Below are 12,429 nucleotides of genomic sequence, written 5' to 3'. Positions count from 1 at the left end.
GGCTCCGCGCGTATCTACTAAAATCCAGCGTACTTTTGCTTGAGTCTGATGCGCAAGCAAAAGTAGGCTGTTCGCGCGCCTCTTAAAATCTACCCCACAGTTTCCAGCATGGGTATCGCCCCATCATCTTCAGTAAACACTGAAGCAAAAAATTAATTTATTCTTTCTGCTATGGCCGTGTCTTCCTGAAGTGCCCCTTTTACTCTTTGATCATCTAAATGTTCCAACAAACTCCCTCGCAGACTTTCTGCTTTGGATGTACTTCAAAACATTTTTATTATGAGTTTTTGCCTCTACGGCAAGCTTCTTTTCAAATTTTCTTTTTTGCCTGACATCAATGCTTTCCATCTAAGTTGCCAGTGTTTATGCTTTTTTCCTATTTTCTTCATTTGGATCCTCTTTCCATTTTTTGAAAGAAGTTCTTTGGGCTCTTTCACCTCACCTTTTAACCAGGCTGGCAGTCATATTTAATCCTATGCCCCCCCCTTCGAAAATAAAAATATGAAAATACACTTTTACACAATTTTTTTCTAGCTCCATTTTCCAAGTGCTATTGAAGCTATCAGATGCTCCTTTCTTCAGAATGGGATATTAATTCTCAGTGTGGGTAGTTTCCTTCTGAAAGTAATACTTACTACCATAGGTACAACTGCCTGGAAAAACAGGTTACTATCATTAAATATCTGAAAATGAGCGAGATGAAGGGGGAAGGGGACAGAGTGAACATTAACCCCGATTAGCATTTTTGTTCTTTATTACTGCACAGGCCCGAATGACTCAAACCCCTGAAGGCATGATTACACACGAAAAGTCACACTAATTCTGATGATGAGAAAAGCACTGCAGAACTTCCTATGCTGAAGTGTAGGTGCTGAAAATACTGATCTAATCAGTGCCAGTCCACCCCCACACCACACAATCTGTCTGTCTTCCTAAAACCAGAATATTAGCTGTATAGACTACAAAAACACTGTGCTGACTGGGTACAGACTTTTTTTTTTTTAAGGTCCTAGTTTCAAAATAAAATAACTTCCTACTGGAATAAAAAATGGTTAATTTAAAAATCCATCCCCAAAAATGGAGCTTGCACTCTGAGCCAAGTTTACTGTGTTACTCAATATTGCTTTGGGTGCTCATGGACAAGGATTCTTTTCAATAATCAGACTACTACTCTGTCCCAGAATGTTCATAACCTTGGTGTCATTACTGATCCTGCTCTTTCCATGCAAAAACGTATTAAAATGGTTACCCAATCGTCTTTCCACAAACTACGTTTACATTGACACTTGAAACCCTTTTAGACCCCCCAATGATTTCCATCTTGTTTTACAATCCCGTCTGTTTTCAGGCATGGATTACTGTAGTTCCCTTCTCATAGGCCTTCCAGACTATGCAATCCGTTCTTTTCAAATCATACAGCAATCGGCAACTAGACAACTCACAGGAGTTCCTATTCTCAATCACATCAACTCCGGCTCTCCACCGGCTTCCAGCAGTCTACCATATTTAGAGTAAGTTAGCAATGATCATTCCCAATATTCACGCCCCTTGGATTGCTTCAATACTGAAAATTCACACCCCGTCCAGGGTCTTCTTGATATTCCCTCCCCAAAAAGCAGTGCATTCAATTAAACAAGAGAATGTGCATTCATTTCCGCTGGCCATCTCCTCTGGAACCCTCATCTGAAAGCATGGAGAACCTTCCATGAAAGAACATTTATTTTATTTTTTTTAAAAAAGCTCTAAAACGCATCTTTTCCAGAAGGCTGTTTTGAATCAGCCTAGCGTTAAGAATTAACCCTGGCGTCAATTTCTATCTTTTCTAGTCGTCATTAACTAGGTTATATTTTACTATTTTTTTTTTTTGTTTCTTGTAATATTGCTTTTTATTTATGTTATTATGTATGTCCTGTAGCACCCCGAAGGAAGGGCGGGTAACAAATGTTTTAAATAAATAAATAACATAAAATAAATATAAGAGCAAAATAAAAAATATGTGCTACTGTTAATAAGCAGTAAAAGCCAGGCACTCCAATACGCAATGCTGGGAAATTATTGTACTACCATACAGAAAAGGATGACCTTTTGGTTCCAAAGAAGCTTTACCAGGGGTAATATCCAGTTGCAGTTGTATATATGCATCTGCCTGTTCTTGTGCTTAATGGGATGTAATCATTATGTCTGTGGGACTGTGCAGGTCTGATTGTTTCCTTCCATTTCTTCACATCCTGGCATCGTTTGCCTTTAGTATACAGGAAAGTCTTGTGTCTGTGTGCGTCCAAATGCCTCTGATGATGATTTCATTATGGAACTGCAAGCATGGGTAAGTATTTTAATAAATACATTATTTTTTTACCCATCTGGTTGGGGTCTGACTGCTTTGTAGTAAATTCCGAGATGACCACACCTCTCAGCCTACTGAGTCACAAATGCTGCCAGTCTCTGAAGTCAGCCTCTCAACTAGATTAGGCCACATGGACCCTAACAAATCAGATCCTCTACGGTTTTGTTGCACTGCCTCTCACCTACTACAGGAAGTAAACTGTGGCAGGTATGAGGCCGAAGGAGGAAAGTCTGCACTGCCACCTCTTTTAAAGCGGTCCAGAAAAGTTGAAAATGGAGCTTAATTTACGATCTCTGGCAAGTGATTGAGCAAAGCAGGAAGTACCACAATATGCTGGAGGGCCATCTTCTCAAAGCCCAGTTCATTCTGTCATTGGCTCTCCGCTTTTAATGGTCTCAGTTTAGCTAAAAATCATCGCTCCTTTCCTCACTCAGTCTTCTAGCGTTTGCAGTCAGGAAGAGGCACTGTTGCTTTAAAGCAACCAACTGGAGTAACGTAACTTCTGCATTGTCTTAAAAAATCTTAGCAGACTGTCACAGGCAAGAGTCCTCATCTTATCACATAATACATTAATTCTTTGGTCATTATTTACTCCTGGGGGAATTCTGCGCCAAAAAATATACATTCTGTGCCCAAAAACTTAAAATTCTGCAAACCTTATATTGGTCAAAATAACACAATTTACATGACAGTCTTTAAGTAATTACATTTTAAATTAATACAGAAAAAAGTTATTACTTAAAGAGGCAGAATTTTAAATATTTTGAGCAGAATTTCCCTAGAAATTCACTGTAAGAGTGTCCCTTCCACTCGCTCTCCCTACTCCCCTGGACACTTTGCCATCTCAGGCCCCATCTCCTCCACCTGCCAGTATCTCTCCCCTCCACCTCTAGGCTCAACCCCTTCCACTCTATCTCCACTCCCAGAGTTTGACCCTTTTCTCAGTACTGCCCCTCCCTCTCTCACATACATGCTCCCTTTCTCTAGTGCACGTACACCCTCATACAGGCTCCCTCACTCTCACACACATCCCCTCATACAGGGTCCCTCTCTCTTGCATACACACCCTCACAAGCTCCCTTTCTCTCTCACACACACATCCTCACACAGGCTACCTATGTCTCTCTCTCATGCACCCCTTCATACAGGCTCTCTCTCACACATACACAATCACTTCACACAGGCTAGCACCCTCACATACACACGAGCTCCCAATCTCTCACACACATACACACTCCTTCGCAATCTCCTCAAATAGGCTCCCTCTCTCTGGCACCCACACTCAAACACCCCCCCCTGTTCTCTCTCACACCCTTTCCCTGCTTACCCTCCCTGGACTCTCTCACACTCCCCTGCTCACTCTCCCACCCTCCTGCTCACCCCCCTGTTCTCTGTCTCTCACCCCCTCCCCCTGCTTACACTCCTTCCCCCTCCACTCCCTCACACCCACACCTCTCTACATATATTCATGCTCACTGGGGCCTTCATCTTTGCTACGAGTGGAGTGCGTCCCGAGGCACACGAGGGCCTTCACGTTCGCCACGAATGGCACGCCAGGGCCTTTATGTTTGCCGCGACCGGCGCACCGGGGGCCTTCATCTTCACCACGAACGGTGCGCTCCATTTGTGGCATGCCGGGAGTCTCCTCTGCCATTTTCTGCGCAGAACTGCCAAATTCTACGCAAATTCTGCTCTCCGCAGTAGCACAGAATTCCCCCAGGACTAGTTATTGCCAACACACTGTCCTTCATTCATTTCTTTCAATAACTACCTGGGGACAGGGGGCTCCTAGAGTTAAGCAGTTCACAACAGATAAGAGAAAATCCAAGCATACATGGTGAAGTCATAAACCATCATCAGGAAAACCACAGTGAACACAGCAAGGGGGTTGAAGTAAGGATACACTTTTTCATCCAAAGCAGTCTGTGCTTACAGGCCCAAAGGGAACAGCTACCAAGATGTGGAACATGACACCAAGCCCGGTTATCTTTCATGTCCTCTTGCTCGTTTTCTGGTTTAGTGCTGCTCCTTTGGCACCTCATCGGCAGAGGGAACAAACCTGTTTGTACAGCTGCTCTGATCAACTGAGTACAATAGACCGTGGCTGGCACGGCATCTACACTTTTTACCTTCTGCAGCTCTACTCCGTCAGACACACCAACCTCTTAGTTTTGTGGGAAAGACACCAGAGAAAAGCGCTTACAGTATGTAACCTGCTATGCTGGAACAAGCACGCACAGATTTCTCTTACCTTTCCCTCTCTGCCGCCGGCCTCCTCCTCTTGGTAACTCGTACAGACCACGCTGGAAGAGGTGGAGAAGGTCGGACCCTGAGAATAATATTGAGAGCTCCGAGAGCCATCCTTCCGCAGCTTGTCACATTCTGCAGAGAGACACGAGCAAGAAGAATGAATGAGCGCATTGTTCTCCCTGCAAGCTCCGTTTTACACAGGAACCAAGGGACACTGACATAATCTACTTCTTTTTCTTTACATACACTAAACAGCAGAGGCATTTTTGAAAGCACTGCGATGTAATAGCAGGATGCATCCTCACAGTTGTTTGTACTGTAAGGAAGGTATAAAACAGGGCACGTACATACAGAATATGCACACAGACTGCTACACTCACAGTTTAAATCTCAGCCTAACAGCATACAAGGAAGGGTAAGAGGGAAGTTATGTAAAATCACAGCAGTTCACGTTCTATCAGGATGAAATCCATTTATGCACTAACAAGGAGATACCTTTCCAGTTCAGAAAACTTGCCTCTATAAACATGAATTAACTTTATTAATGACATTCTCTTTACACCATTATGTTGTTGGTATTTCCTAAACTGATTTTATACTTTTATTTTTTAATGATAAAATGAAGTACTAGTGCTTACAATGGAAGTAAACTACTACCAATTAAAAAACAAACAGAATGATTCTGCCAGTCAATCAGTAGCCAGATTTATTATCCATTTAGTAATGACAGAATCCCCTTGAATCCTCTTCCTCGGGAAGCTGTAGGGGGAAATCCCCCTAAGTAGCATTTTGGGGGCAGGGGATAGAGGTGGGAATCATATGATGGAAGCTGAGCTAAGCCAATCCCACACCAGTCTTGCTTGAAGACTCTTACAGCACCGTATTTATTTTGCATTGGGCTGGTGCCTTTGCATAGGTAGCTCAAGCAGAAGAATGCGCCACAGGAGTGCAGAGACATTTCTAGGAGGGAACTGATTATTACTTGATATGATTTACAGTGGATGCGTGCTAGTTCAAGCCTGTTCTACGCTGAAAAACAAAGAACAACAAAAAAAAAATTTTTTTTCATTGGTCTTGAACAGCCTGCAAGAAATGAGCACCAAAGCGCAGAGAGTGGGGAGCTGAAATGGGGGACATCACAAAGGGGATCAAAGCTGAGAAGGCAGACTGAGCGACAGTGCAGGAAATAGCCTGGAAGGTGACCAGAAGTGAGTCCATGGTAATGGAGGGGAAAACGGCAACGCTACAAGCATCAGGGGCTGACATCAACCCGCTCTGGTGCTGCATTCACAAACAGCACTTTTACAGCGGTAAAGATCAGGGTGAAAACTGAAAAATACAGCAGCAGGGGATCCAAAAAGGAACACAAAGGAACGTAAAGGACCCTGAAACAATAGAAAATTCCTTCCATTGCTCTGAGTGAGCTCTGCTGCAAAAGCTTGGACTGAATGCTGAGACGACACCCTCTCAAGTCTGAAAGGGTTCATAGATGGTGCGTTCAAAGACAGCAAGAGGACATCTAGGCCGATAAAGGCTATGATACTAAACTATGCAGAACCATGCTTATCACTACAAATCTTTCAGGTGGAATGGCAAGAAGTGCTTTTATTTCAAAATTCCAATTTTTTTTCCCCAGCAACAATGTCCATGGCATGTAGCTCTATCATGTAATTCCCCCTATCAGGCCGATACAGAAAAACGCGCAGGAGAGCCGGCGAGCGCCCGCTCTCCCGGGCGCGCGATTCAGGAGGGTGGCCTATGCAAATTAGGGCCCGCAGTAAAAAGAGGCGTTAGGGGCACTAGCGCGTCCCTAGCGCCTTTTTTTTTTTTGACAGGAGCGGCGGCTGTCAGCGGGTTTGACAGCCGCCGCTCAATTTTGCCGGCGTCGGTTCTCAAACCCGCTGACAGCCACAGGTTCGGAAAACGGACACCGGCAAAATTGAGCGTCCGTCTTCCAACCAGCGGGCCGATTTTACATTTTTTTTTTTTTTAAATTTTAATTTTTTGGGCCTCCGATTTAATAGCGCTATGATATTAAGCCGGAGGGTGTACAGAAAAGCAGTTTTTTCTGTACACTTTCCCGGCGCCGGCAGAAATTAACGCCAGCCTTTAATTTTTGAAAGTAAAATGTGTGGCTTCGCTGCACATTTTACTTTCTGTATCGCGTGGGAATAACTAGTAGGGCCATCAGCGTGCATTTGCATGTTGCGGGCGCTATTAGTTTCAGGGGAGTTGGCCGCGCGTTTTCGACGCGCTATTACCCCTTACTGTATAAGAGGTAAAAACAGTGCGTCGAAAACGTGCGGCCAAACCCGGGCTAACAGTGCGCTCCACCGGAGCGCACTGTACTGTATCGGCCCATATATCTTTCTGTGGTTGCTGGACATCTACCAGTGTAGGCAGTTGTGTGATGCCAATAACCCTGTACCACATGCTTCAATATCCAATTTCATCAGGCAAGGGGACAGGTTTTGTCTGGTCTCCTAACACAGACAACATATCAGGATCAGGAAAGCTCAGGTAAATAAACCTGGTGTTCATCCAAGTCCTATTTCTGCTATCCTGTAACACTGTCCACGGCAGCTTCCTGACAGACTCGGCGAAGGTTCAAAGGGCAGTCAGGTACGCAAGACCCCAAAAGAAATTCTGGGAATAAGAAATCCATTTCCTAATTCCTCTCGTTTAAGGCTATGTAAGCCCTTTTTAAAAATACAACCCCACCCTAGGGAGCATTCCAACCTGGTCTGCGTGCCAACGGCACCAAAATGCTCTTTTGAGTATATTTTCTAAGATAATACCACCGCGAATCTACCAAAGTCGCCTCAGGAACAGCACTTTTCCCATAACGACTGGTTGCTTTATCACCAGTGTGTCACACACGTCAGGCCCAAGCACAGACAGCTTAATTGAGAATTTCTTTCAGAACAGCAGTTCGGAAATACCCTCCTTGCTATTCCAGTGCTGTGAACAAGAGATGTGGCGAGCGTGCAGATCAAACTGAATTCTTCTGCCCGTAGTGCTGGGGATCAGATAGGAAAACCTTCACAGAAGCGAGCAAGCAAGGGCGGGCACAATTACCTAGGAACGGAGCAGTGAAAGGATTGGATTGACTCGCCTCGCCAAACTCAAGATGAGTTACAATTCAGGTACAGCAGGTAGGTTCCTTTCTTAGGGGGGGGCCTTACAATCTAAGACGGCACATGGGCAGGAGGGCAAAGTGACTTGCTAAGTGTCACAAAAAGCATCAGGGAGAGAAACAGGATTTTAACCCTGGCTTTCTTGGTGCTCTCAATAGTTAAAATAAGTAAAGCCTGAACAGACAGAGACAGACGAGCTGCAACATCCCAGCAGCATTTTGTACAGATTGTGCTTTGCCAAGGGGTCAGTAATAGCACATTCGAGCTCGTCTCTCCCTCTGACCATCTAGGTTTTGATTGATGTACTGAATATAGCTCTAAAATTCACCTCTTTGCTCCTGCTTATTTGTTGACTGGTATATATTTTGCTTGTCTAACGTGCAAAAAAACCAAGAATAAGCCTGCCAATAAAAAATATATAAACTGGTCTGTCTTCTTAAGCTTTCATTGCCAAGTTTAGTTGTAAATCTTGTCAGTACACTGTACTTACAGAAATGTGGTCTGAAGCAGGCAGAAAGCCAGAGAATTCAGCTACCCTGTTTGATACAGCCCTCTCCATCTGTTTCAGCAAGTTTCTCAGAACATAATGTGAGAACGCCGTTTCTTACGCATTCCCAAATCCTATTGTGAGGCATGTATAACCATACCTTACTGGTTGCCAATAAAACAGAAAACAGACAAGGGATGAACAAGCTAGGTTTGATTAAGGAAGTACTTTTCAAAGGAACTTTTGCACCTAAAACAGAAAGGGCCTTTTAGAAAACTGCTCGCTGGATATGCAGCCTCAACTGTTGGCTTCAAACAGCTGTAAGCTGGGAGACGTAAACTGAATCACGGCTGCCTCTCCCATCCCTAAAACAGATTGGTAGGTGAGACCTCACTGAACAATTGAAAATCCCACCAATGCATCACAAGGACCCAATAGGGGCTGCACCAAAAGAAGCTCAATATATGAGTCTGACCGCAGCTCTGCAGAGAGACACCAGGCAAGCTGATGCATTCCTTAGGATAAACAAGGTGCTGACCAGTAGGCCAAAGGCATGTGCGTGCTAATCAGGGACAAAAGATAAAACATTTAAATTGCTTCTATTTTGGTCCAAAGAACTTCGCCTCAGGCTGAGGGATCAAGATCCAGAAATATGCTTCAGCAGAGGCACTAACAAATGTTGAAAGGCCCTCCCGCTTAAGAGCAGCTAAATCTTAACTCTTTCCAGCTGCAGGACTGGAACCCAAATGGGCCCATGCCTTCTGAAAATAAACTACTGCTACTGATGACCTTTCTTCAGGCTTCAGCACCCGGGCTGGTGGTATTCGTTCCCAGCCCTCGAGGGCCGCAAACAGGTCTGGGGTTTCAGGATGTCCCTAATGAATGTACATGAACTAGACTTGCATGCACACTGCCTCCTCTGTATGGAAATCTCTCTCATGATTATTCATTGGGGGACATCCTGAAAACCAGACCCTTTTTGTGGCTCTTGAGGGCTCGGAGTGAATATCGCTGACCTAGGCTGTGATCAAATATCCCAACTAAAGAAGGACTAGGGGGCACGCCATGAAGTTAGCATGGCGCACATTTAAAACTAATCGGAGAAAGTTCTTTTTCACTCAACGCACAATTAAACTCTGGAATTTGTTACCAGAGGATGTGGCTAGTGCAGTTAGTATAGCTGTGTTTAAAAAAGGATTGGATAAGTTCTTGGAGGAGAAGTCCATTACCTGCTATTAATTAAGATGACTTAGAAAATAGCCACTGCTATTGCTAGCAAGAGTAACATGGAATAGACTTAGTTTTTGGGTAATTGCCAGGTTCTTATGGCCTGGATTGGCCACTGTTGGAAACAGGATGCTGGGCTTGATGGACCCTTGGTCTGACCCAGTATGGCATGGTCTTAATACTCACTTTTTGTTATTGTGTCTTTGAATTTGCAGATGAAAGTGAGAGACTAAGCAAAATGAACCAGCGGGTAGGTTCCTCGTCGAGCCTGATCTGCACTCACTCAGCTAACAGTGGCACTCCAGTCAGCAGTGTAACTCGTTCCTCAGTAGCTAATATTAAGGCAGCTGTCAACAAATATTTTTTCACAAGCTAAAGCTTTATTTGTGCAAATAAAAATACAACCCTTATAATAAAACAAGGGCAAAATGATTCCTCTCTATGGAAAGGGCACAATAAGCCAATCGAGCTTCATTTATAGACAGGTGTTTTATTCCTGGTCAAGCTAAGACATCCCTCATGTACCGTGTCCCATCCTTGCCCCAATGCATCACCCCTCCCCCCCTCCCAGAGGCCTTGCTCACTTTCCCATGGGTAGGGCCCTATGGGAACCATATGTTCATGAGAACCCAGTCATAACTTCACGCATGGCTTTGCTTCAACTATTTTCCTCTTTACTTGGCCAAGCTTAGTAGCAGCCTCCTATACTCTGGCCTTTGCTGAACTCGTGGGCATCACTGAACAGCGCCTGTGGAGAAACACCGTCTGGATAAAACTCCAAGCCCTGCTGGGCCAGAAGCAAGACCCTGGCTTTTGAATCACATGGAGTATCGGGTGCCCACGGACATGTTGTGCTCCCAACTAAGCCACAGCCTGAAAAGATGGCTGAACTTGGCTGGTCTGACTGTTTTCATTCTCCAGACTTGGAGTTTCTGGACAATAACAATCATATCCGGAAATCTCTCATTTCTTGATACTGAATGGTACTAATAACTAGAAAAAAATGAGTATTTCTTTTAAAGTGCATATATTTCTAGTAGTTCCTATGCAGAAAGGTGCCAGTCCTGGATTTTCAGGAACATTTTTCTTTTTTTTAAATCATTTCCCCCTCCATTTTGCTCATGTTTGGTGTGGTTTCCCCAAAAGTATACTCTTTGTTCTTCCCTCCTCCTCAGCAGATTTCCCTCACTTCTAGCGTCTTCCCTCTCTCGCAGCAGGTGCCAGCTGCCAAATTTTAGGCTCCGGGGTGGCGGTGTCGGGGCTGAAACACTTTCTGAAAGTTTCTAGCTTTCCGGCCAACAGTGGAGGCCGTATATTGAACAAAGGTCTAAGGGCCATGAATGCAATGCATGATGGGAGCATAGGAAGTCGTTTGCAATTCCTGCCCACTCTATTTCCCAACAATACCATTATATCCCTCATGAGCAAAATAAAAACAAAATAATTATCTAACTTAATCCAAACGTTGTTTAAAAATTGATGAAACAGACTGGCACGGTGTGGCCTGCTGATAATAATGTGCTATTACACCAAAGGTCCAGGTCTGCGTCTCCAGCCTTTTGGCATCGTCAAGGTTTGGATGCACTACATAAGCTAAGCAGAACAGGTCCTGGGGAGGAAAGATGGCTGTGTACCTTATCTAACCTCCAAGGGCTAGCTGGAGAGCTATTAAGTTTGCTCAAGACTCAAGCACATTAAATAGGACCTAGAGAGCAAAAATGCTGGAGACTCCAGCAAAACACAGAACCCATGCCACAGACATGCACAAGATTACAACAAATGCTGGAGACTTGGAAAACGTAACCTCAGGTGACACTGCCAGCGGGAGAGAGAATTTTATCTGGCACTTACATCCTTGTAAGACCGCACAAAGTGGCTTACAATATAATACAATTCATGAATACAATTTAAATACAGCATATTAAAATACAATTCAGAAGCACAAATTCAATACAATTCATGAAGAATTCAAAACAATTCATAATGCAATACTTATTAATGACAAAACAACAAGAAAACAATTCCACCACCCACCCAACTAAATCTCACTAGGGAATCGATCAGGTGAACAATTTTAATGCACATCACAAACAATTCATTACAAATAACCAGAACCTAAACATCAGTAGTCAGAACAAACTCAGCGAAAAGGACATCCCAACACACTAAACTACCTCCCTGAAAAGGAGGTAGTTTAGTGTGTTGGGATGTCCTAACCGCTCTTTACGGAGCTCCTCAAGAGACAACTAGCTTTGGGAATTCATCATTGCAGATGTCCCAGCCCCATGGGAGAGCAGGCTTGCAAACATCCCTGTCCCCTTTGGGTCCTCTCCCTCCTGCTGTGGGCCACCTTATCAAGCCAGCCTGGAACGGGCGGAGTCCAACTGGCCCCCAGTAATGGCAGCGTTCACGGCCCCTGAAGGAAGAGGGGAACCGAAGGGCTCAGCTGTGGACATTACTTCCTTTCTAGGATTTTCCAGCATGACATTTGTTCTTATAACATGGACCAGTAAGGTGAAATGACCCAGTACAACCGCTGAAGCATGGGAATGACGAAGAAGGGGGTCAAAGTGCAATTTTTAAAAAGCTATGATCCAATGCTATGTAAAATGTTATTTAACTCTAAAATTTTAGACTGCCCTTCCGACGGATGCTCGATGCGGAGTACAATGAAAAACAATGTGTTTTGTTACCAGGTTTGGGGATTTGTTAATTTTCAAAACCTTACATAATAAAAACTGAACATATTGCTGCAGTATTAATGAGTATTTCCAGTGACAGGATGGGGAGAGGGGCATGGCTGACCTAATGATGAGAACATAACTCTTGAAAGTGAGTAACAAATGTACTGTCAGTCCAATAAAAAAAGAATCACCTACAAATTGTCTGCTGACCTTTATTTTTATGCTATTCCAGTGGACTAACAGGAACTTAGGGGTGCTTGAAGGAGGTTTTCTGTGAAGATGGATTGCCTGATGGTAATG

General features: G+C 44.0%; 1 protein-coding gene across 6 annotated transcripts in view; it reads right to left on the bottom strand.

Moving 5' to 3' along the window:
* NHSL1 (NHS like 1) overlaps nucleotides 1–12,429 on the bottom strand; it is a 374,547-nt gene that overhangs the window by 45,046 nt on the left and 317,072 nt on the right. For all 6 annotated transcript variants that reach the window (XM_029596468.1, XM_029596471.1, XM_029596469.1 and 3 more), the window contains exon 3: nucleotides 4,596–4,726. In XM_029596468.1, the coding sequence (XP_029452328.1) occupies nucleotides 4,596–4,726 (131 nt within the window). The remainder of the gene's footprint in view (nucleotides 1–4,595; nucleotides 4,727–12,429) is intronic.

Source organism: Rhinatrema bivittatum, chromosome 3, assembly GCF_901001135.1.
Source record: "Rhinatrema bivittatum chromosome 3, aRhiBiv1.1, whole genome shotgun sequence".
NCBI classification, from domain to species: Eukaryota; Metazoa; Chordata; class Amphibia; order Gymnophiona; family Rhinatrematidae; genus Rhinatrema; species Rhinatrema bivittatum.
The sequence above is the reverse complement of the archived record's forward strand: the minus strand, read 5'-3'. Positions and strand labels throughout refer to the sequence as shown.